Source organism: Aedes aegypti, chromosome 3, assembly GCF_002204515.2.
Source record: "Aedes aegypti strain LVP_AGWG chromosome 3, AaegL5.0 Primary Assembly, whole genome shotgun sequence".
NCBI lineage: Eukaryota > Metazoa > Arthropoda > Insecta > Diptera > Culicidae > Aedes > Aedes aegypti.
In genome coordinates, this window is record NC_035109.1 from 376,117,789 (window position 1) to 376,144,867 (window position 27,079).

The window sequence follows — 27,079 nt, forward strand, 5'->3', positions numbered from 1 at the left end:
TGATTGGATACAATAATTTCTCGGGTAAGTCGAATTGCATTATTTACGGACTTCGATATACTTTATCTTACGAAGGTCGTAGGTGTCATCTATTGCTCGACTATCAAAAACTCTATTTATTCGCTAAAATCTTTAGAATAATGGAAAAGTATTGATTTCGTGTCAAAAATTGAGTCAATCCCATATTCGTACACCTAACAAAAAACAAAAATTCAAAACTATTTGTTTATGTGCTAGATGATTGCTCAATATCTTCATTACGTTATTTAGATGTAGTAGAAAACGTTTGGAAAAAATATATGCGGACATATTTGAAACTTAAGCACAGACAAACAGACGTAACAGTTAGAACAAATTTCTTCAAATTCCATCGCCCAGTTTACACCATCATCATCTGGTGAGCATGATACACGAAAAGGTGTTTCGTGCAACAAGACCGGCAGATGGCGTTAGTGTGAAACGTCAAACGCGAAGAAAAACGATGCGCGCGCCTCTGGGTGTGAGATTTGTAACATAGCGAATTTGAAATGATTGTTAAATGAGTGGTCGATGGAAATTTCGTCAGTGTTACGTCTGTTTGTCTGTGACTTAAGTAAATTTAAGAAAACAAAACCCACTTATTCAATGTTTTTTGCTAAAAACATTCTTCGAAAAAACAGTTCGAACAATATCGTATTTTTTCAAGTTCACATCATTATCACTTACACTTGTGGGCTTCGTAGCCGTGCGGTTAGTGTCACCAGGCATTTAGCCGCATCGTGCTAGGGAGTGTGGGTTCGATTCCCGCCTCAGGCCGGTAAACTTTTCGTGAGGAATGTTTTCCGACTGTGCCACTGGGCGTTGCATGCTAGTCCGTTGTCTAGTGTGGTGCTTCCTTCAAAGGGCATAAATGCCCACTGGAAGCATTAACGTGTCAGTGTCTCTCTTTAAAAAAAAAAAAAAAGTACGGATACTGAACGAGTATTAAAAACGTATTATCAGTTTTAGAGTACTTACGAGTGGATATTGGTATCTCATACTTCATAATCTTGATTAATATAGCATTTATAAAAAATCTCAAACCAAAAATTTTAGTCAATTTCTTTCAGTTTGACTTTTAAATAGATGTACCTAATCCATAGTAAATGTTTCCATCTAAAAATTGCGCAATGATTATATTTATTTCATATTTTACTACCAAACATTATCATAGAGATGGATAACCGTAACCGCAACACATCGTTATTTGAAATTATGGAAACAACAGGTTATATTCTAGAAAAAAAGTATATTAATGCACTCCGCTCACTAGAAATATTTTGTATTTTTATTATAAAATAAATAAACCGCAGAATAGGGTCCTATTTTAAGTATAATTTGAATATAAATTCAAAAATGATTGAATATTGAGATAACATCAATTAGGTGAAGGTATGTACAGTAGAGTGATGCATATTTCGAATTTTTTGCTCCCCTATGCTTAAACGATTTAAATTATGGTAAAAAGCATCCTCCCAAAATTTGAAATGATTTGGAAGAAATTTGACTGTGCACACGCCATTTGAAGTTTATATGGAGATTACTATGGAAAACGCCAACCTTTAGTGTTCAGCCCTCTATTTCTTCGTCATAATATTTTATGGAAAAGTGAATAAACTCTTCTCATGTGAAATTCTTCCAGCTACAACTTTGCTGAAGACCACATTTTGATTGGACGTCAGGAAAAATTGTTATTCATCATCATAAAGTTGGTTTGCATGTAGCATGTTTCACCAACTGTTCAGCAGGCAACCGTGGTTCTCCTGGCGGGAAGAATGGACCGATGCACGAGTTCACTATCTGACGTTTGAGCGATGCCGTGTTATTTAAGTGACCATGGCAACGAGTGAATTCGGCACCGCTCAAACGTCAAACTAGTGAACTCGTGCATCGGTCCATAGATCAAAGTAATCCAGGCTACTATGTTCTACAGCAAAACAGCAGTGTTGCTCTAATGGTGGTAAGCTCCGACGATGCTAATACGAGATTTAATCTGGATTTTCTAAAATCCGAGATTAAATTTATTACCGTGTTCGTTAAGCATCAAAACCGGTATTAAACGAAAAGCACGCAGCCGCGTGAGAATGTGTGCGTATGAGAATGAGAAGCAGAAATGAAGAAAGAAAAGTGTCATTACTTGTTGTTTTTGTTTTGTTCGTTTGTTTTATGTCCAGGGACGGAAGTATCCGAAAACGGTCAATCAGTCTTTTGGCCAACCTTCGACGGAGTATCGGAATTCGTGTCCGTCGGAATGCTGCAGTTCCTGAAATAGACGGTTGTGCCGCGGAAAAATTCAATCACTGGAAGCAACAGCAGCAACAGTTTGGCGCATCAGGAACCATCATCGAAAGCGACCTCGGCCGATGATGTCATTGATTCCGGCGGTGCAAATCATAGTGGTGAACCGGCAAACGACGAGCAAGCCCTGCAGGAAGCCGAACAGTTGGATAATCCGACGGAAGTCCGGTCGCGACTGTCCCGGAATCTGCATATTCTGGCCGAGCAAAGTTGCATTTGCTACTTTGTGCAGTACCTGGAAACGAAAGAAGCCCTAGCGTTGGTCAAATTCTTGCTCGACGTGGAGAGCTTCAAGGCGGCTGCCAGTGCGGACAATGCCCGGGTTGATGGCGGAAATGGCACTGGGAAAGACGGTGTTTGGTATTGTGGACTGCAGTGAAGTGTATCCTTGGATGGGTTCGACAGTTTATTCTACCTGAGCGTGGATTGCGATTTAATTTCCACATATTCGGAGAACGCTTTTGATGATAGAACTACCACAACGGATGAAGGTGACCCGGGTTGTCGAACGTCGGGAAACTGCATCTACCGAAAGTATTTGGTGAGCAACTCGCCCAGCTACATAGAAGTGACGGCCACGATTATGTAGCGCATTTCGTTGGCCCTGTGCGGTGGAACTTGCAGCGAGCGGATTTTCGACGACGCCCAACAGTACCTGCTGGAGGCGATGGAGAAGAGCTACCTGAATGCGTTCCTGGAGAGCAGCTTCTACAGTAAATATACCTTTGAGGTGCTCTCGAGCGACAGTTTAACCTTGAAGGATATACTCTGCAGCGAGATGGCTCTGTTCTACTTTATGGAATACCTGGAACAGAAGGGCAAACGGTACATTTTGGAGTTTTGTGTGACGGTCAGCCACTTTCGCAGGAGCACCGAAAACAGCCAAGGACAAGAGGATGCTGTCGTGCTGTACGAGAAGTACTACTCACTCCAGGCGACCTGTCCATTGAAAGTTAGTGATAAAATCCGTTTCCTGGTCGAAGAAGGGATCTGTTCACCAGAAGCAGGAATGATCAAAAATTGTTTCGAAATTCCTTCGAGGATAATTGAACGATTCCTTGAGAAGCGGTACTTCCAAGGATTCCTGAAATCTTAACTCTAATAACAATCTCTCGGAGTTGCTGGGGTAGATTGAGGCCACTGGTGAGACACATCGTGGTGCCTGCTCTGTTTCCTTTTCTCTTTTCTTTTTATTCCAGTTTGCGAGTATTTCGAACCGTTCGTATAAGGAATTCTTTAAGGAATCCCTCCAAGAAGTGATTTGTGAACTACTTCATGTTTTCCTCTAAGAACTCCCTGAAGAAACTCCTAGAGGAATCTCTGCAGAAAGATCTTTGGGATTTATCCACCAATTCCTTTTTTTTTTCTTTTTTCCTCATCTGTAGAGCCTTTTAACCACTGCTTCCATTATTTAGGAATATTGTGGTATGGTATATCCTTTCACAATTGAGATGTCTGTCAGGTTGATGTGTCACACTGTCTCAACTGAGCACAACTCGTTTTATAAAGTCTATTACCCTATTAGGACTACCTTGCCAAATTTCCAAGGGCTCTAATAACCCTTTCCCAAATGTTAACATTCTTTGATCAAGCAATGCTCCGCAGTTGCAGAGTAAATGCTCAGCAGTTCCGTTTTCGGCTTTACAAAAACGACACTCAGACGATTGGATTTTTCCTAACTTTTTAAGATGATACCTACTTGGGCAGTGATCGATCATCAGGCCAGTTATTACCCTAAGATTTCCTTTATTAAGATTCAGTATAGCCCGGGCTTTTGCTAGACTGGGTTTTATGAATCTTTTCGCTTGCTTGGATGTATCCGTGGCGTTTCAATTGGATTCTACCATGGACATTTCCCAATTTTTCAGTTTCACCCTGAGAGTGCATTGTTTTCATATCTGAATTTAAATTGAATTCCTTGATGATCTTCATGTGACCATCATCACCATCTAGTATTTTATTATAACGAATAAACTGCAAGGCATTTTTTGCAGCATGCAGTTTAATGAATTGATGTAAAGGCAGTATATTAAGGTAAAGATGAATCGAAGCCAAACTTCAAATTTTCAAGAGCACAAATCTGGAGAACCGAACACCCGTTTGAGCTGAAAACTTAATCGATTGGTCACCACCAGCTAATGACCAATCGATTAAGTTTTCAGCCTCAACGGATGTTTGGTTCTCTAGATTTGTGCTCTTGAAAATTTGAGGTTTGGCTTCGATTTATCTTCACCTTAAGAAGGGCATCCAAGGCAACCGATGGTTTTCATTGCCCCTGTCATTGATATACAAGCAAGTCTTTGCAACTTAGCCAGCTTTTTCTGAACGGTTACCTCATTTGTCTTGGGCCACCATACCAGTGAAGCATAAGTAATTTTTGGTCGGACTATTGCTGAATAAATCCAGTTTACCATATTAGGTCGCAGTCCCCAAGTTTTATGTGGGGCATTATTGCACACCATAGGGCATTAGTACTCTTACTTAGGACCTTTATCAGATGAGAGTTCCAGTTCGATTTCTTATCCAAAGTAACCCCAAGATGTTTAACTTCTTCCGAAAATAGAATTTGAACTCCATTCAAAGAAGGCTGTGTAAGCTTTCCTTTTTTTCCTTCTGGTAAAAGGCACGGTAATTGTTTTTTAAGGGTTTACGTTTAACCTTTCTTTACTACACCATTTGAGAGTAATGTTTAACGCAGTTTGCAACCGATCAGAAGTCGTATTATCAAACTTTCCGCGAACCAAGATGACCAATTGCTTAGATGATATCTGAAGAAATCCGTGAAGCAATCTCTGGTGGAATTCCTGTAAGAATTCATAATGGAATTACTAAGGGCATTCTTGAAACAATTCCCGTTTCATTTAGAATTCAACTGAGATTTATCATGAATTACCTCGAGAAATCCTTCTAAAAACCTGCTGGGTATTTTCAGGAATACCTCCAGAGATCTCTTCAAGAATTCCTTCAGGGATTTTTTCATGAATTCCTCCAGGGATTTCTTCAGAAATCTCTCCATTAATTCTTTCAGGAATCCACGAAGCAGAGGCACGTTCACGTTCGAAACCATGGGTAGGACAAACATTGGCAAATATTTAATTTGCACAGTGAAGCTAAGCAAAATATTAACCCTATGGATTTCGTAGGCTGGACATTGAAAGTTACTATATTTGAAGGGCTCAAATGCCAGGGATGTAAGTGATATCTTGGTCGGTTTTGAATTAAATTGAGGAAATCCTACTGCTTCATGGCGTTCTAACGATACTTTCAAGTGATTTTTCTACTCAACAGAAAAAAATACATAGGTAATTCATAGAAGAGTTTTTTTTTTTGACTCCCATAGAATGAAAAATTGCTGACAAAAATTCAAAGTAGATTGTCTCAAAAATAGATTTTTCAAACTAGTGCGACTGAGTGGCCTAAAAATTAGAAATTAGGAAATTAGAAACCTCTTGTCTGAAAAAAAAGCACAAAAAGAGACCTAAAAGTAACCAAATAAGAAAGCAAAACAAAACCTAATAGGAGCCAGGAGATAAGAGTTTGATTTTTCGTAGCATCAGAGCAGACGACATTACGACATATATGTCTGTATGTGTTTTCTATAATTCTCTCTAGGAATTTCATTAGAAATTCTTTCAGATATTTGCTTAAATGTTTAGACAATACTCCGAAAATTTCTAAAGCATTTTATTTAGTTGATATTTTGCAAGGAATTTATCCACGAATTTTCATAGAGTATTTTCACAAGAATTTTGTTTAGGATAACTCAAGAATTCAACTTAGACTTTCTCAAAATTCCTCAAAAAAAAATGTTTGATGGATTTTTCAAAAAAGTCCTAACTGCTCCCAAATATTATCCAGTGATTCTTTTAACGATTTCCTTGGGAAATTTTTTAAGATTCCCAATCAAAAGTTTTTCAAAAATTCAATCAATTACTTGTCGAGAAATTTCTATGGATTTTCAATAAAATTGTCATTCAGGATTTATAAAGATTTCAACTAGGGATTTCTCTAAGCTCCAGAGATTTCTTTAAAGATTTGAGCAGTAATTCTTTGAGATTTTCTCAAGCAAGTCTTGACAGATTGTTTTCAGGAATTCTTGCAAGAATGCGTATAGGGAAATGCCAAGGTTATATTGAAAAAAAAAAGAAAACATGAAGTATTTCTAAAGAGGATCAAAGTAACATCTGATAGAATTTATGTGAATTTGAAAGAAATTCTTTGAAAAAAAAAAAAAATATTTTTGGATTTCTGAGAGAACACGTGGATGAATATTGAAGGAACAGGCAGGATTTCTCGAAGTAATAATAATAATAAATAAATCCCAAGCTATTTCTTTTTTTTAACTCTGGAATAAAGCTTTATGGATGTCTGCGAAGGAAATTCTGTAGAAATGTAACAACTGGAGAATTCAGTTGAAGTAAAATTAACATCTGGAGGAAATTCTAGGATAGTTTTTTTAGTGGAGGTAGTAGCTTTAGAATTCTCAAGGATTCCCTAAGGTAAATTCCGAAGAAATTCTTCTAAGCATCCTTTGAAAACCCACTGGAATAATTTCTGGTAGAATTGGTAGAAAAATCACTAGAAGAATGTCTGGAGAGATCCCTATAGGGGACCCTGAAAGTATTTCTGTGAAATTGAGTAGTTTTTTTTCAGAAAAAAAACTGAAGATACTTAATGCTTGTGTTTCGTCGCGCTGAAACTCCATCAAATAGTTTGTATGTATATTGAAAAGATGATATATAATTAGGTAAATTTATTTATGAAGCTTTGTGCTGAACTTTTTTTTGTTGAATCGTGGGTAGGACAATCCTTTGACTGTCCTACCCAGGTGTTTTTTGCATAGTACATATCCTACCTGTCCTACCCACTTCCCGCGGCACTGCCACGAAGTATTTAGAAAGAATCCTCGGAGAACTTGAAGCCTGGGAGAAATTCCTGGAATCTCTGGAAAAAATCCTGGGAGAATTTTTGGAGCCATTCCAGATGGAATCTCTAGAGAAACTCTCTGTAAATATTCCTTAAAAAAATAATGGAAAAAAATCTCGAAGGAGTTTTTTTAAGAATCTTCGGTGGAATTTCTGAAGAAATCTCTGAAATTCTAAAGAATTGCTGATAGAATCTCACGAGAAATTCCGGAAGTGATTTTTGAAGGTATTAAAAAAAATCTGGAAGAATTCCAAGTGAACTCTTTGGATGGCATTTCTGGAAATATCATCGAAGAAATCGCTGAAAGAATTCCTGGAAGAATCACTGAAGAAATTCCCGATGAAATCTCTGAAGAAATTTCTGAACTTAAAGGAATCTCCTGAAGTGGTCTCTGGAGAATCCCTGGTAAACCTGGAAGAATACCTGAAGATATACTTGGAGGTTTTTTCGAATTTTCTTAAACGAATTTCTAATGGAATCCCTGATTAAATCCATGGAGGAATTCTTCATTGAATTTCTGAAACAATCTGTGGATGAAATCCTGAAGAAATAACTGGCAGAAAAGGTTTGCTAGCCAACAGTCATTTTTGATTCACGCTTTTGAAATTACTGTACATCATTAGGGTCCGCCCATAAATGACGTAGCATTTTTTTCACATATCTTTTACACCCCCTTCCCCCCTCATAGTATTTTGTCAAAAATGCTGTTAACCCACCCCCTTGGAAAATACGTAGCATATCAAGCACCCCCCTCATATTTATTTTTTGTTTTCCTCAGCGATTGGGCGATAAAACGAAACATTAAAATCCGGAAATTCAAATCAAAGTTTGATATTACCTGATATAAATTACAGATTGAAATATCAGGATTGCCTGACGAATGAAAGTTTGATATACCGTAGCGCTCAAAAGTAAAACAGTTTAAACAAACTTCCTTCCTGTTCAAGTTACTTAATTTTGGTATCCAGTTTATACGGGTTAAATTCAATTTGTAATATTTTGCTGCTGTTACCGTGAAACCCTAAGACAATTAAAATGTAGAAAAAAAATGTAAAAATCATTGCTAGGATTGATAAAGTTAACATCAATGAGAAAGCGTTAAAAAATATTGTGTAATATATTGAACAGACATTTTGTTATTATTTGAGGATTTTTCTTTAATTATTTGTGCCTTAGAAAAAGATTTTCGTGAATATGATCAACAAAATACCTTAATTAGTAATGGATTTTCGTCATTATTATCTAAATCCAAACCATTTAGCAAACAGTGGCCAGATAGAGAAGAATAACACTTGTAATATTTGAAATGTTTAGAAAATCTTAGCGATTTTTATACAAATTTTCATGTTTATTAATATTTCAACTAAAATATTCTTACACAACTAAAAATAAAACAATTAATAATTTATTAATAATTAATAATTCCATGAAATTACGACTGATTCAGTTTTCTGAATGATTGGACAATTTGGATGACACTTGAATTTGATGTCCTTTTTTATCCAGGCTTTTTCATCAAGAGCATTGATATATCAAAATAAATCGATAAGTTGATTGAGTGGAGATCTGCTGCAACATTTAAGGAATAATTCATCAACGTTGTTATTTGGCTGAAAGAGCATTTTGTATTTTTTGTAGAAATAAAGCTCCAACAAAAATATGAATAAAACTGAAGCGGTTGATTCTAAGTCTTGTTAACAAATGAAAAAACAATGTTTTCCATGTTGATAAAGCATCAACTTCTCATTAACTTATTAAACTTTGAATTTGTTTATTTATAAATAAATTGATTTAATATATAAAAAACTTTATAAAATCTGTTTGTTTGAATTTATCGAGAAAATTTGTTGGAATGTTTCTAATTTTATCATATATAATAATGGAGCGATATTAAAACGAGCAGTGATAAAATCGAGAAACTACTGTACTGCAACACTTCCGTACTTCAGGTAGAATTAGCATATAAGTTATCCCTAAAGAAGTGTAATTTATTCAGACTTCTTATTATGGTCGAAGCCATTCCTCAACATTTTATCAATTATTGATAACATCTGTAGACTCGTTAAATTCAACGTAAACACATTTTTTTCTGATTTGGGACCAACTAATTTTTTTCTCTGGCAAATCCTCATTAAAATTTCATACAATAATATCAATTTATTTCTGTATTCCTTTATTAAGAAAATAGGTACATTATTCTCTTGCCATCTGTCAGAAATTTAAGGTGTTTAACGTAAAATTATGATTCGGGGGACAATTAGGAAAGGTGCAAATATTAAAATTAAAAATAAAAGTTACATAGAATAACTTTTTTTCTCGTTTTTGATTCCTTTTTTATCCCCTTACCCCTCGTACCGTGCAAATGGTCCAGGACATAGAAGAACATTAATATTTGTATGTGCATATGAAAATTCCTTGAAGAAAATGTTGCCCGGAAGAAGTCTGTAATGTAAGTAATGTTGAGTGGCAGAAATTTCTGGAACAATTCCTTAAATAGTTGAAAAATATGTTCATGTAACTATGTAAAAACTCGGAGAAACGATTATTGAAAAATTTACTTAAGCAATACTTGAAATTGTTTTTTGCAGAAACATCCTAGAATCCTACGTAAAGAATAATAGAAAAATTTCTGATGGCTTGTTGATTATAATCCTAAAAAGTTTTTAAACAAAAAAAAGATTTTTTTATAGATCTTTGTCCAACGATGGCGATCGCTAACAATTCAAAACGAATCGTTATCGATCGCTATATAAAATCACTGACTGGATGACCAATTACATGTTCTGGAGGAATTGTGAATAAATAATTCCTTCATTCTTTGATAGTGCACTAAGTACACATGTTGAGTATGTTAGTATATTTTTTTTGATCGTTCAAATCGTGCTCAACAACATAATAAACGCTATAAATACATATGGACAGGGATCTCATTTTACCTCAAAGAATTTCTTAAAGTGTTTCCTGTTATTCCACAATAAATTTATTCACAAGTTTCTTCACAACCTGTTCCAGTGGTTTCCCCAGGTTTTTTTTTTAATTTTTTTGGGCTTCTTGGACCCGATAGTAATATATAATTATAGCTTCAGAAAAAATGGCTATTTTGCACAAATAGCAATTACTTAAAAACATAACTGCTATAATTTTTCCAGGCGTTTCCTCTAAAACTTTCCAGAAATTCGGCTAAATAAACATCATATATTTATCTATTTATTATGCATGATTATAGAAACTTCTTCATAAATTCATTAAAAAGAAATACATAAACTTTTCCAGATTTTTTTCTTGGTATTTCGCAAAAAAAACTTCAAGTATCTCTGCAATACAGTCAACTCTCCATAACTCGATATTGCAGGGACCATCGAATTAGGGAGGTATCGAGTTACAGAACACAAAACCAATGCAAATGCGATCCAAGGGACCATCGAGTTAGCCATGAAAACCAACTTTTACTATGGTTCTCTAACTCGATATCGAGTTACGGAATATCGAGTAAGGGAGAGTTAACTGTAATTCTTCTAATTCTTTTAACGAGCATTAAACACTTGAAAAGTGTGTGGAATATTCCTTACTGAGTTTTCTGAATTATGATTCTCCGAGTCACTGGAAGATATACCTTATTGATCCAGGGAGAATTCGACAAATGAGAAATTTCAGGATTGATGCTGGAAGAATTGACTGAAAAAAAACTCTTGGTTAATTTATGTAGTTTAAAAAAACTCCCGAATTATTGAACGAATTTTCATGTGTACCTAAAGTAAACCCTGGAATGTATTATTGAAGAATCATTATTCATCAGAATGATGACCATTCATTTGCGTGTGACCTGTACAGTCAGATTTCGTTATAATTTTCAAAACACAGCAACATTGCTTTCCTTAAAAAAAAAAAACTATTATAAAACCCCAATGCATAGGGTAAGGAGAGGCAAGATGGGTCACCTAAGGAAAGGACCCCCTTATCTTCCCATACAAAAAGAATTGACTTTCTTTTTCTGAAACATTTCACACACTAATGAGCTATGATAGGTGAATGAAAAGTATGCTTGAACGATTTTTTAGAACTCAGAAGCAAAATGGGTTAACCTTAGCTAAATTCAATTTTTCTCTGAACAAATATGCAATACTCATACTTTTTTATGCTCTCCTAATTTTTACATACCTATTGACTAAACAAGAACAACAAATTAACTAAAAGATTATTTATTTCGAAATCCTGACTTTTTATCATGATGAACATATATCATTTATAAAATATGTGTTTGATTCAAAAGCAATATCCTATGCATTTTCATAACGACGTGTAACTTCCACCTTTTTTAAGCGAAGTATGTTACAAAATAGTGTTCCAGCAGAAAATAGAAAATTTTAAAAATTTGGCTTCAAAAGTCAAGATGATCTACTTGCCCCTTTTCCAATAATAAGTCGATTGTATCTAATGTTTCGCTTAAGGCACTTAAGATATTACACCATTAAGCTACGTATGCTGTTCAGCTCAAGAAAAGTAAAAATTTCTGCGGAAAGAAATGGTCAAGAAATTTTCTACAGTGAGCCCCATTGGAATTGACATTTCCTTTCAACTGCGTACTGCGATCAAATAAAAATGCTTTTCTTGAGCATTTCTTGCAAGAAATTTCCTACGGATCGAGATAGGCGATTACTTTTCTGTTGAAAGTGCATACTTCCCATTATTTTTTACAAGTAACAAACGTAAAAAATAAAACGAGCTGGTGTCTCTCAAGTAGCTAAACGTTAGTCATTTAATTAAATCATTCGTGTCACCAAAATATAACTTTTGCTTCAAAATCATATTAACCTACCTTGCCCCGTGACCCATCTTGCCCCTTCGTACCCTACAAACTGAGTTTAATGGATGTATAGACTCAGAGCAGTTTATTCATCTGTACATGCAAATTTCATAATAAAAAAATTTATTTTTACTTTCTTTTTGGAGATCGCTCCTACCTGCACTGCACTCGACGTAGTGGTCTTCTTGCGCCATCCATCGCTTGGGGTGTTGAGCTTGAACGGCCACAGGAAGTTGTTGCCCTTGCGGAATGGAAGTCCGGTAGTGTAGATCTGATACGCCAGATCCACGACGCATTGCATCTTGTAGGGGTAGCCGGTGCCCAATTTACACTGATACACAAAGTTGTCGGTGCTCGGAATGCAGCTTTTTCGGTGCTTGTCGAATCCGCGCTTTTTGATCAGGTAGCGAACAGATTTCAGCGTCGGGTTCCCATAGCTGAAGTGATGTACCGCTCGGCAATGCGCATCTTGGTGGCTTTGTTCAACTTGATGAATGTGGCGTCATTGATCTGTCGCAGTCGGAACAACTGCAGCTCTTTGCAAATCTTGGGGGTGACTTTATCGATGCCACGAGCACTTATGAAGAAAGCAGCATTCGGCTTGGCTGGAATGCATATGTTGATGGCCTTCTCGCCCATTTCATGGCCCATGCGCAGGCCGCACGAAATAGTTATTGTCGTCAAAGGACCAGCGACCAGATGACGACGCTTTTCAAGTTGTTGGAACGGCTGATTGGCTTGAATTTGGATAAACACCTTCAGCCGAAATATCACTGTTCAGTATTTATCGAATGTTAATAGTGTATATTATTAGTTATACTAACCTTTTAACTTAGAAATATTGCCGGAAATATTGGGGACAGCTTGAATCTCCGACGCAAAAAAACTCTTTCTGTTTTGTTTTGATTTTTTTCCTTTTGACGTTTGTTTTTTAATGGCTACACTAGTGTGCGTGTGATCAAAATTAAGCACGTAGCCACATTTTTGTTAATCTCGAATTTTCTTTAGTATGCCAAAATCGGCGTACTAAAATTAATACCGGGATTAAAATCGAGGATAATATCGATTGGTGCTTAGCAAAATCGAGGATAATACTTGATTGGCGTATTAACCTCGATGGAGCTTATCACCATAAAAGTAGTTGAATGACCATCTCAGCATGGTTTAGACTTTGGAATCAAGAATAACAAATTATCCTTACGTCCCAACAAAATGTGGTCTTTAGCAAAGTTGTAGCTGGGAAGATTTTACATCGGAAGAGTGTGTTCGCTTTTTCATATTTTATTATGACGAGCAGATAGAGGATTGAATACAAAAGGTTTGGCTTTTCCATAGTAATTTCCATATAAACTTCAAATGGCGTGTGCTCAACCAAATTTCATCCAAATCACTTAAAATTTTGGGAGAATGATTTTCATCATAATGGACACCGTTTAAGCATAGGGGAGCAAAAACTTCAAAATTTGCATCAGTCTAAAGTACAGCATAGTGTAGGGTACTTTGTTGTAAAACTTTGTTGTTGTTCTTAGTTAAAATTATTTCCACAGACAAGTTTGAAACGTTTAACGTGAAGTTGTTTAGAACAAAAATTTGGTTTATATTGTTTGAAAATAACATTTCAGAAGAGTTTTGAAGTTATGACATAACAATTTTCTAAACTCATGGGGGATAACCACTTTTTATGACATCTGTAAACTGAATATATTTTAATCAAAACTTTTTCGGTGCTCACGAATATATTTTTTAGATTGAATCCTACAACAAAATTGAAAGCTATTGTTAGAATTATTGGATTTTATAGCAAAAATCTTTGAAAAATAGGTGTTGGGGCCGGTTCGCGATTTCCGTTGGAATTGGAACGGTGGAGAAAACGGCCACTTGCTGTAAAGTAGTCACTATGCTCGGCGGGAGTGGCGCTACCAACTACTCAACTATAAAAGCTCACGGAGTTGTCGCTAACTTCCGCCAGGAGTCTTTCTTCTGCTCGAATGGAAACTGGTCTCACTTGGAATTTCACTTTAATAATTCGGAATACTATTTGGTACAATTTGGGATAACTTTATACTTTGGAAGCTCAATTTGAAGTGAATTTATGTCTTTAACCTTAATCTTACGAATCTTAGCTATCTACTACAACTACTGAATTTAAATTTATGCTACTCATTTCTAGCACTACTATCATCGCCTAGCACTCAAGTGCAGTACCAGATTAGGTGGGTTCGGCGCGCGAATCTATAAAACACTGATTGGAAACTGATCGAGAACAAACAACTGGTATTTCTAATATTTACCTAAGTTTCATATATGTCCGCTTATAAAATGTCCAAATGTACTCTACTATATCTGAACAATAATACGATTATACGCTCGAGACACACTCGTTTTCGAATGCGACATTTGTATTTCACTTATCATTCACAAGATAATTTAGTCACATTTTATTTGGAGCAGATTAACAATAGTATTTTTTTTCCTCATACGACATTTGTCGCTGCGCAGGGTTTGGTGGGGTCGAAGCCTAACCCGAGCAGAAGAAAATAACTAAATTGAGGTATTCCATACCAGATAACTTCCAATACTTACAACCTGAATGAGGTATGAATGACCCCTGCATAAGAGGTAAAATATCTCAAATAATACATTCTGCATATTCTACAAATACCAATATAAAAGTGAAATTTTTAAATAGCAGTTTAATACCTCCAGTAGTCCTCAATAGCTATCGAATACCAAAATAAAGTATTTTTAATTATTTTAAACATTTTTTTCAATTACATTATAATACCAAAATGAGATATTGACAACTGAACAATACCTAATTATGGTATGATACCAAAATATAGTATGCATAAGTTATTGCGAGCTATTCTTTCCTCCTCGGGAAGCTTGTTTACTCAGCACTAGCGCCATGCAGATAGTGACTGGCTTCAAGAACTAGCGCCTACTTCAGGGAGGTAGGGTAAAAGGTCTATTGTACAGAAATGAACCAAATACCGTTTTGACTCATATTCCGAACTCTTAAGGCCAACTGTGGCTGCAAATACTTCTCATGGGCGTAAATTAGATGATATTTGTGAAAATTTCAATTTGTTCGTGAAGTCAAACTATTAGCTGTTGGGTGTGCCGATAAAAAATTTATTTAAACTTGTTGGAACAACATTTTGATTCAAATGCCGAACACTGTATGCAATCTGTCAAATATTCCGAACACCTTGATTCAAATTCCGAACAGCACGAATAAATCGTATTCAAATAAATTGTTCCACAAATAAATTTATCTGAGCTTGTTTTACTGACCTCGAACTAGAGAATCATCACTACTCCCGAGGTCTAAAATAGATTAGAATATGTTTCAATTTAATTGCAATTGACTGCCATTTCCTGATGATTTAATGACATATTTCAGCGAAACATTTCAACCAAATTGCCATGCAAAAAGCGGGTGTTCGGAATATGAGTCTGTTCGGAATTTGAGACAAAAGTGTATTATATATTTATATATTCAGAGTGGTAACGAATAAATTGGAAATAACTATATTTGGCACAGCTCTAGAATTACATTTATGCCCCTTATATCCGATAGTTGAGTTAGTCTATATGAAATTTATGTTGTTCTTAGTGAGTAGTATTTTTTGGTGAATGGAAGGATTAATAAAAACTTTTTCTCGCAATGAAATGTGAACTATTATGATAGGCATTAATGTTTCCGAAAAGATCGCATCCTATGCTTATGAAATATGAATATTGAGAGGATGACAGAAAACATTAACATTTTATGAAATATTAAAAATGTATTCTTTCTTCAGATATTGCTTCCCAACGTTGTCGAACGCAACGTTTGCAATCTTTGCAGCAACTGGTCTACTGTTCTAGTCATATGGTTTTTGTTTACCATTGGCAGTGACAGTTCGACGTCTTCTACTTTCGATATGCCACTTGCTAGCAGCTGGAAGCAGAGCTACCAGATGATTTGATAGAAAATCTTTATCCACAAGGTTAGAAAATCTGTGTCCCATACAAAAAATCTGTGCCCGTACAAAAATTGTTGAAAGAAAATCTGTCTTCCATACACTGAGGCAAAAAAAACTTAATAATTTCTTAAGGAATAATTATGATTTGGTGCCACAACGATTATTGTTGAATTTTTTTAAATTTTACTTATGATTTTGCTGAAGAATTTCAGTAATACATTTCATAAGTCAATCAATGAAATTCGGTGATAAACGCATTGATAATAGCTTAATTGGAATTATCAATCGATAATATTATTCGCCTTTTATTTCAGACGTGTTAAAATTTGACATGTTTTGATATCATGTGATCTGTTCTCGATTAACTTGTAGCCAACATCGAAAGCGGAGTAGTTCTTCTAGCCGCTAGATAATTGTTTCATTTGTATTTGTATTTGTATTTAAAATAATCCATCTGACAAATTAGTCTTAATGAATAAAAACTTGAACATAATATACACTTAACACAGATTACTGAACTACAGATCGTATTCTATTAGCAAAATGCCTCGTCGGTTCATCGAACTCGAAAAACTCTTCGACAGCTGAGAATGCTCGGATGCACGCTGAGATGGGTTCGTTGTATCCAAATACGGTGCGATGGAAACTTGATTGGAACAGTGTTGTACTCCGGAGAACTCGGTTAGGAACACGAAATTCTAGCAAACTAAGCAGTTCTGGAGCATCGACTTCGCCATTTAGCAACTTCGCTATAAGCAACGATTGCTGTATCTTTCTTCGTCGATCCAATGTTTCTAGTCCCAGGAGTCGGCATTCATATAATTGTTGTTAAAGAATTCAAAGCTCTCACTTATGAAACTTATGATCCCATTTTCGAAATGTTTAAGCGTGCAATGAAACCATAATTTGGCTGGTTCATAAGTCTTGATTTATGGAAAACCTAAGTATTTTTGCCTCAGTGTACAAATTTAAATTGTGCAATCTGTATCTGTATATGTGGCAGCCTTGGCTGGAAGTGGTTACAAGTTTTCAACTCACTTTCACTACTAAGTTCTACATATGTAATGTGGTTTAACCTAAAGCTTGTAAAAAGTTGTCGTATATATATATATATATATATATATATATATATATATATATATATATATATATATATATATATATATATATATATATATATATATATATATATATATATGTATATATATATATAGATATATATATATATATATATATATATATATATATATATATATATATATATATATATATATATATATATTTGAAAACAGTAAATTGGCAAAGAAAGTTCGCAGTTATTCATCAAGGGAACGCTCATAGAATATTTCGCTGCAGATCAAGTGCTGTCCCAGTGTGGACGTAACATTCGATGAAAATTACTTGGTAAAAGAATGGATTTTTTTTTTGCAAAATATCAAAAGCTCTAATTCAAAGATCTATCAATGTGACTTGATGCAAAAACAGCCTATAAACGAGAGCGAATTATTTTTGGTTTAAAATGTTTAAGGCTCCAACGCAAAAAAAAAAATTTCACAGCATAGCTCATATGAACAACACATCTTTAAAAGAAAATATTTGTGCAAAACTTTTCAACGGTTCAATATAAATTCTAATTTTGGAAGTGTACACCGTCTATTATCGAGAGAAGGGGAGATTTGTGATTGAAATAAAAAAAAATTCAGCATATCTCGGAAGGAGAAAGCGTTTGCCCCAAAAAATATGTTGAATATAGGCAGGTGCTAAAGTAATTATCATTCTAACAACACATATGGCAAGAATTGATAAAAGAGCAAAATATAAAAATGGTTAACATTTAGCTTTACTAAAAAATAAAATTTAAAACAGTATAAATATAAAGATCAGCCTATTTCTAAAAGAAGGCAAAATTCATAATTAAACCAATAGAAGAAAGGACTCCAAAAATTATTGCTGCATAATAAAACGAAAAGACATAAAAAAGTGCGTTCAGAATCATCGAAGTGATTGTGCTACTTTTCCCCGAATGACTGGTTTCCCTGAAAAGTTGTGACGAGAAAGAACGATAAACAGTCAAAAGAAGGAAGTATTCTGTCATTCTAGGCTATACACATGTTGGCAAAAATGCTGAGGACGGTAAAACTCTAAAGAACCGGCAAATAAATAAAGAAGGGTGCATATTAGATGGTCAGTTCGTTCACCACCCTGAAATGTATAAAGTGATGACAATTATGAGTGCTAAACACTTTTTGGAGAAATGGGCTAGTCGGGGAAACGGGATATTCGGGGACCCGACATTCGGGGAACTGGCGTTGGAAGGAAACGACATTCGGGGAAAAGCAGCACAACCCATCAAAGTAACTGCAGTGATCAATTTCCCTTTTCGCTGATAGTTTGAGCAGATCAATTGAAAGGAGGGTAATTTCTGGATAAATAATAAAATACTATTGGCAATAACTTTCCTTCTTCTTCTTCTTTCTGGCGTTACGTCCCTACTGGGACAAAACCTGCTTCTCAGATTAGTGTTCTTATGAGCACTTCCACAGTTATTAACTGAGAGCTTTCTTTGCCGATTGACCATTTTTGCATGTGTATATCGTGTGGCAGGTACGATGATACTATATGCCCTGGGAATCGAGAAAATTTCCTTTACGAAATGATCCGCGACCAGTGGGATTCGAACCCACGACCCTCAGCATGGTCATGCTGAATAGCTGCGCGTTTACCGCTACGGCTATCTGAGCCCCCAATAACTTTCCTAATATGCTTAAATTTATTCAAGAGCGAATGGTTGTTAAATAAAGTATCATTTTGTGTCAATTGACTCCAAAACAAGCCTGATGTCATCAGAATCATTCAACAGAAAAGTAAAAACGAAAAATTGAGAAATTCTTGATTAGAGACTCATTATGCCAAATGACTATTATGCCAAACGACCATTATGCCAAACGACCATTATGCCAAATGACCATTATGCCAAACGACGTTATGCCAAACGGCTTTATGCCAAATGACCTACCACAGATGGAACCATCGGCCAATACCAAATGTTTCAGATTGGTATGGAAGAAACCATGGGGAACTTCCACCTGACGCAGTTTCTGTCAGGACATGGACATTGATATTCAATATGTAAACACATGAAATTTCACCACCATACTTCGGTTTCACATCACTTCAGTATGAACTGGATTGAAGAATGTAAAAAATGTGGCTTGAGGTCCAAGTAAAAGTCAGGCCCAAGAAAAAGCAGTGTTCTAAGTTCATATCGACAAATAGAAAAAAACTTCCAACAAATAATTGTTTCATTTTCCGAACAAAACAGGATTACGTAAAGGCAACAAGGCGTTGCATAGCTCTATGCGTTTAACGTTAACTGTTTGTAAAAATGCTTTTCACTTTGAAAAACAATTCAAACTGATTTCAAGACTATTAAATGACGAAGTCCTAAAAACTTCATCAAATAGTGATTAGCTGATTAACCGAAATTTGTTATTTCGTCACAACGAGTTACGTACATCACATAAATACATTTATTTTGAATTCTTTGTCAGTTTGATGACGATTTGGAAAAAATGGGCTTAGAAAGATTTTAAAGTTAATAATAATATGATCTTCTAGCTTGTGACGCAAATATCGATTGTTTCCAAATTAAATGATAAAGAATGAAACTAGTTTTACATGCCATACACTATCAGGTATCAACTAAACCATCGCATTTTCCTAGAAAGGATGGCTTATAATGAAACTTACCCTTTTTTCACAACACTCGGTGGTCAACGGCATCCAAAATCCTGCTCACACGTTGAACAAGCATTTCGCAGTCCAACCTCCCCGCCCAGCTCAAAATATAATTAATTGCAAAACTTGATCTATCAGTTTCAAAAGGGAGCGGATTCCAGAGGATTAAAGTTTCCCAAAAATTCCAGCCATTCATCGTTGGCCACCTAGCAAGGACCTTTGGGCGGCGGCATAAAAGACGGAACCGGGATGAGATGATAAATCGCTGTTGCCCAACTGTTGATTGGAACAAAATGGCTAACGGTACAAAGTAGCTTGCCATCTATCATCATATGTCCTCTCGTTTCCGGTCCCAAGGCTCCAAGTAGCACGGGGTCCCCCCTGGGAGAAAAAGAGGAGCATGTGCCCCGGTAGATAGAATAGTAACCTGACACCACAGAACGTGGTCGGTTCTGATGAGGTAGTGGTAGGGTGGGATGGGTTTTTATCGACACCCATCGTGGAAAGTTCTTTCCATCGCATCTCACCGGTGTGATACTCGGAAGCAGCCTCAAGAGCGCACATCTTTCTTGGCCCACTTAAGCTTTCTATATAGGTGGGGACATAGATCTAGCTATCGGTATCAGATGAGCCTGATGAAGATGGGTATGAAAGTTGCAACACGTAGGCAGAATAGCTGACATTTCAAGGGGGACTGATGGACTGTGACCCCTTAGATCGATGACTAACTACGCACTGGAAGCCCCAGAAGATACCCGACAGAAGAATGCTTTTGAAGCACTGTGGTTGGAGATGCTGCACGAGAAGATGACATCTTCCTGGTGCTGTAGCACGTTCCTTTCTCATCCACGTGTCCCATTTATCTTATTTAATCTTAATTCATTTATTCACTGATAGTAAAGCGATATCCCCTGCTGTTGGGTGCTGAATATAACTATACTTTTGCCACACGTTCCCTGCTGATGATGGCAATGGCGCAGGCAACGAGACGGTACATGCATTCTCAATCCAACGAGCGCACATCCCAGGGCTGGTAGCGACTAAGTGGCCAACAAAATAACCTTAGAGTTCATTTTTTTATGTTTATAGAGACTTTACCCAGAAGGGGCATTCGTCTCTCTTTAGAGTTCAATCTAACGCGTACCTTGATGGCTTCTGCGTAACGTCTCACCATTCCTGAGAGTATTGCAAAGCTCCAACGGTCTTTTATAGTTGCCCCAAAGGCTTAGGGTTGCCAGATCCTGTTCCACTGTGTACAACCAGCGTATTCGTGGCCTTCCACGAAGTCGCCGACCATTACGCAGTCAGTGGCCACTGCATTATTTTCGCAATTCTTTCTTCCGACATTTGCACTAGGTAATGAACCCTCTGTCGTATTTCACATGCTTACTACACATAATTTTCTAGTTTCCCTCTGAGTCCGCAGCACTTCACGCTCGAAAATGCCGAAGGCTTCCTGGTATTTTCCGTTCCAAGCTTCGTGCCCGTAGAGAACCACCAACCACCAGTGTTGCCAGTCACATAAACATTTGTATTTCGGCCGACTGTATCGCATGTAACATTTCCTTCAACTTTTGTGAACATTCGGTATCGTTATCTTTGAAATTTATTGAAATCTGCATATAATTGGCTAATCTGATAACAATCGAGCAGTGTTGCAATCAATTATCAGAATATGAAAACTTGAACGGCCATTATGGAAAGTTCTCAAACCATGCTACAACCGTGCTGAATATCTCGTAATATTGTTTGTTTAATTATAATCCTAATATTTTTAACGACCGATTCTTTCAACGAGACCTTTATAATCATCCATCATATAATTTTTAGCTTATGGCTTTTGAAATTTCAGTAGGATATCCAAGTTTTCAACCTTGTGAAGCTCAGAATCGTTGTTGGCAAGCGGGAGCACCACGAAGAACCTTGCATTCCATTCTGACATTACTATAGGAGTGAGGCGTCGAAGTTGTGCCATGCCTACTAGATCGTTTGATGTCCGATCCGATGTTACATTCTCGGAGTTCTTTCAACAGGCTTTTGATTGTCAACCATCATAACAGGGTTGGAAGACAAGATCTATGACAATGTTCATTCAGTACCACACATCCTTCCTCTTCTCAGGAAAAAAAAGTTTGAAGTGATGAGTTTTCACATCATTTCCGTCATCACGAAAGCTTTCAGGAATTCAGGATGTATATTTCACATCGCTAAGAACTTCACCGATGTATACTGTTTCATATCTCAACTGTTCACTTGTACATGCGACTTTGAAACATTTTTTTCGCTGTAGGATACCCACACAATCAGAACGGCGTTGAAATTATTGATCGGTTGAATGTCGTTCCATACATTAGAAACGGCAAGCTAATTATATGAAATGACATATCTAGGACGAATTTTGGACAAAATATTGCTATCAATAAACTGACATATATGCGTTCAACAGAGTAGCATCAGTGTTTGACTTTCATCTTGTTGTACATTCAATCCACCGTACTTTCACAGAAATACTCACTCAAAGACTTGTTTGACTGTTGTTACTTGTTTTGATATAACATATCTACTAAGTTACTAGCCATCATTGGGCTTACACATCTTATTCTATAGATACCTTTTCGACCGCCAGTCGCGCATGCATGTGAACATCACTTTTATTAGGAACCAATTTGTGACCACTAGTCGCGATAGCAAGTGTACACCACCATTACTTAGAGCAAATATACGACCACCAGTCGAGTTAACAACATCAATAGCAGTTACTATGAACAAGTATGCGACCACCAGTCGCGGTAGCAAGTGTACACCACCATTGCATAGAACAAATATACGACCACCAGTCGAGCTTACAACATCAATAATACTTGCTAGGAACAAGTATACGACCACCAGTCGAGTTAACAACATCAATAGCAGTATCAGGTATCAGAAGGCCGGCTCCAAAGGCACGTTCCCCACCAGTTGGGAGATTTGTGCCATCGCCATATTTGAGCCTATTTCATCATCTACCCGATGGGAGAGGAAAGGGAAGGGAAAGATGGGAGGAAATAGGAGTGGGATCCCTTGAAGAGGGAAGATCGCATAAGCGAAATGAGAGCATGTAGCTCCATACCACAATGGGTTCGAACAGCGCCCTAAAAAGGGCACTGCAAAACGCATGAGCGTAAAGAGAGCCTATAGCTGATTACCACAGCGGGTTAAGAATAACAGGATGTCCTGAAGATTCAGGCTTCTGTATTCAGTTTCACTTAATAAGTGTTTACCAAGTAATTGGAATCGCATTTGCGCAAAAACTGGACAGTTACATATCAGGTGATACGAAGTTCCATAATCGGAGTCACAACTATCACACACAAATGAGTCAGCACGCTGAATATTTGCCATGTGATAGTTGAGTCGGCAGTGGCCTGTCAACGCTCTGACCAAGAGACTGCAATTCTGCTTTGACAGATTTGTTAAATACTTCGCCACCCTTGGAGATGGCTCAGTAATGTACAATTTTGTTTGACGACATGACTCCAAACTATTCCAATATTGCTTGTGCTGAGTTGCCGCCCAAGAGTTTATCTGAAGCTTCACCCAGCACTTAGAAATTGGAATAGCCGGCTCAGGGCCAATGAAGTCATGCGATGCTCCATCGCGAGCTAGCTCATCAGCCAATTCATTTCCAACGATGGAAGAATGGCCAGGTACCCATACAAGGTTTACAGAGTTGACTGAATTCAGTTCCTCAATTTGAGTTCGACATGCGATAACAAGCTTCGACCTTGAGTTGGCCGAAGCGAGAGCATTTATAGCAGCTTGACTATCTGAACAGAAGTATATGACTTTACCCATTACGCGCTGTTGAAGTGCTGATTGCACTCCACACATAAGGGCAAATATTTCCGCCTGTAAAACGGTGCAGTTTCTACCAAGTGAGTTAAACTGATTCAGCCTTAGCTCACGAGAATATACTCCTGCACCAGCTCTACCTTCAAGAAGGGAGCCATCAGTGTAACATACTATGTTGTTTGATATACTTCTTTCCAAATAGCCAGACGTCCACTCTTCCCTTGAAGGGAATTGTGTAGTAAATGTCCTGTAAGGAAAGTTACAAGCAATTGTGAGATCACTTGGAGCAAGGACAATTTTGTCCCAATTCACCAAAAGTGGAAACAACGAAGTGTGTGTAGATCTACGATTCACTGGATTTTTCTCCAGTAGATCCAGTACCCATAAACGGTAAGAGCAAGAAAGTGCTTCTTGTTTAAGATATATGTGTAGTGGCGCAACGTCGAAAAGGGCCTCGAGCGCCGCTGTGGGAGTTGTAGAGAACGCACCAGACATCGCCATCAAGCACATCCTTTGGAGATGGCCCAATTTTGATTGGATTGTTCTCACTTCGCCCTTTTGCCACCACACAAGACATCCATATGCCAATATTGGTCGAACAACTGTTGTGTAAATCCATTTGATATATTTGGGTTTGAGGCCCCAAGTTTTACCAAAGGTTCGCCGGCATTGACCGAAGGCCATACAAGCTTTTTTGACTCTGAAATCAATGTGAGCTGTCCATAAAAGTTTGGAATCTAGAATGACTCCGACATACTTTACTTGATCAGTCACATTAATCTCAGTGCCAAAAAGACGTAAAGGTCGAATTCCATCGCGGTTTCGTCTTTCCGTAAAAAGAACAATAGATGTTTTATTCGGGTTAACCGAAAGGCCATATTGGCGACACCAACTCTCGACTACCTGAAGAGCACTTTGCATCAGGTCGAATAGGGTGCTAATGCACATACCAACTATCAGAGCTAGATAGTCGTCGGCAAATCCATAAGTTGGAAAACCGCAATTATTGAGTTGCCTCAATAGCGTATCTGCTACGAGATTCCACAAAAGTGGTGACAAGACTCCCCCTTGGGGGCATCCGCAAACACTCAATTTTCGAATCGCTGCTTGACGCAATGTCGAGAAGAGATGTCGGTTTTTGAGCATTTGATGAATCCAATTGGTAATCATTGTAGGTAGCCCATGGTTTCGTGCGGCTTCCAATATGGCATCGAAAGACACGTTATCAAAGGCACCCTCAATATCCAAGAAAACACCCAAGCACGATTGCTTCTGAGCGAATGCTTTCTCGATATCGTATACAACTTTGTGTAAAAGAGTCACAGTGGACTTTCCAGATTGGTAAGCATGTTGATTCACATGAAGAGGCATGTTTGCCAAATAAACATCACGGATGTGATGATCGATAATGCGTTCCAGACATTTCAGAAGAAAAGAGGTCAGACTGATTGGTCTAAAACTCTTCGCTTCCTCATACGACGCACGTCCTCCTTTTGGGATAAACTTTACAGTAATATCACGCCAGGATTTGGGAATGTACCCGGTAGCAAAACTGCTTACAAGTAGCTTTTTCAAAACATGTTTGATAAACTCAAATCCCTTTTGGAGCAGAACAGGATAAATTCCATCCGCACCTGGAGATTTGAAAGGAGCAAAACTATTAAGTGCCCATTGAATCGATTCAGTAGTTACGATACTGCGAGCCGAGGCCAGAGACTCGTAACTACATGAAAAGACATTTGGTTCATCCGTAGATGCTATGTCCACACATCCGGGGAAGTGTGTATTGAATAAACATTCTAAAACTTCTTCATCGGAAGAAGTAAAGTCACCATTAGGTAAGCGAATTTCGTTCACTTGGAAATCCTTAGATTTTGCAAGAATTTTGTTCAACCGACTGACTTCACTCAAACTGGAAACATTTGTACAAAGGTTTTTCCAGCCGGATCGTTCAGCAGAACGAAGAGCCTTCTTGTAAGCCTTGCGAGCTGACTTGAACGACTCTGATCCAGCTGAACGACGTCTGTTCCAACTCCTTCTACATTGTTTCCTGAGTCTAGTCAGATCGGAATTCCACCATGGGGTCCCTCTTGTAGTCTTTACAGACCGCAGAGGACATGCTTCTTCAAAAGCTTCCATAATGTAGGATGTTGTAGTATCTACGGCATCATCCAGATCACTTGGATTTTCAATGGACGGAGAATATCCATGAAATTTGGTCGCAACCAATTCAATGTAGAGTTCCCAGTTTGTTGACCGGGGATTCCTAAAACGCAAAGTCTGCGCAGTTACATTTGAATGTTCAAAGAAGATGTAGCGATGATCAGATAATGATTCCTCATCTGATACATGCCAATTCGTCAACTCGTGACTGATTCTATTCGAGCAGAGCGTTATGTCTAACACTTCTTCTCTATTAGAAACCATGAAGGTTGGGCGATTGCCTATGTTAAGTAATCCAAGGTCTGTACTACTTAAGTATTCCATCAGACTGGAGCCTCTCAAATTGATATCCGAGCTGCCCCAGATGATGTGATGAGCATTGGCATCACTGCCCACAATCAGCGGAAGGCCTTTTGTTACGCAGTGTACGACAACTCGTTTGAAGTCATCCGTTGGGGATGGTTCATCATGTGGTAAATATACCGAACAATAGACGTATTTCCTGTTGAGGTCACCAACAGAAACATCGATTGTGACAGCACATACATCTCTGGTAGTTAACTCAGAAATGAGTGTAGCAACAATTGCTTTATTAACGAGCACGCATGCGCGGGGCATGGAGCGCGAGTTTGCCATTTCAAGCTTGCTAAAAGTAGCAAAAACTGGGTCCACAAGGTTACCTAGATAGAAGTTCCCTCTACGAAAGTAGGGTTCTTGAACTAGCGCCACTTGGGCTGCACCATTTTGCATGAGTCTGCAAAGATTGATCGTTGCTGTTCTTTTATGCTGAAGATTGATCTGAGCTAACCTAACCGTAGCCACTACCCAAACTAGGCAGGATTAAGCTTTTTGCAATCTCAGCACGAAAAAGACCAGCAACGAAAAAACCAGATCGGTATCTATTTAAAGTCGCCAAAGGCGAAAGAGCACAGAATACACTGTGTAAAACGCATAATGCGAATCCATATAGGTGATAATTTAAATTAAATGTCAACATATTCATAATCCCACCCTTATTAGGCCTCAAGATAGAGACTGAAGAAGGGTAGCCGATTATCTCGGAGAAACACAAGGTCACCTGCACCATTGCTCCGGGTAGCACAGGAAGGACTCAATACTGTGGAGGGCGCCCTGGTACCCCACAGGCTCCGTTTGCGGTTAGGTTTTATTTAGACCCCCCTAACCATTCATTCTTAGGCACGGTACGCATCACACCATAAATTAGGGGTCACCTGTGAGGTGGACTTTTACCACCGGAACAGGCAGTCCGTAGTGTTAATTCTTAGCCAGTTGAAACAACCGCTACCGACACTACGCGGCTATCTAGGCT

General features: G+C 37.5%; 1 protein-coding gene and 1 pseudogene across 1 annotated transcript; one reads left to right on the plus strand and one right to left on the minus strand.

The window, feature by feature from the left end:
• Nucleotides 1–1,972: 1,972 nt before the first annotated feature.
• On the plus strand, nucleotides 1,973–3,412 carry LOC110678274 (A-kinase anchor protein 10, mitochondrial-like). The gene is made up of 3 exons (XM_021850897.1): nucleotides 1,973–1,978; nucleotides 2,291–2,671; nucleotides 2,906–3,412. Exons 1-3 carry the CDS (start codon nucleotides 1,973–1,975, stop codon nucleotides 3,410–3,412), a joined length of 894 nt encoding a protein of 297 aa, XP_021706589.1.
• Nucleotides 3,413–5,714: 2,302 nt separating this feature from the next.
• On the minus strand, nucleotides 5,715–12,985 carry LOC110678275 (annotated as a pseudogene).
• Nucleotides 12,986–27,079: the final 14,094 nt, after the last annotated feature.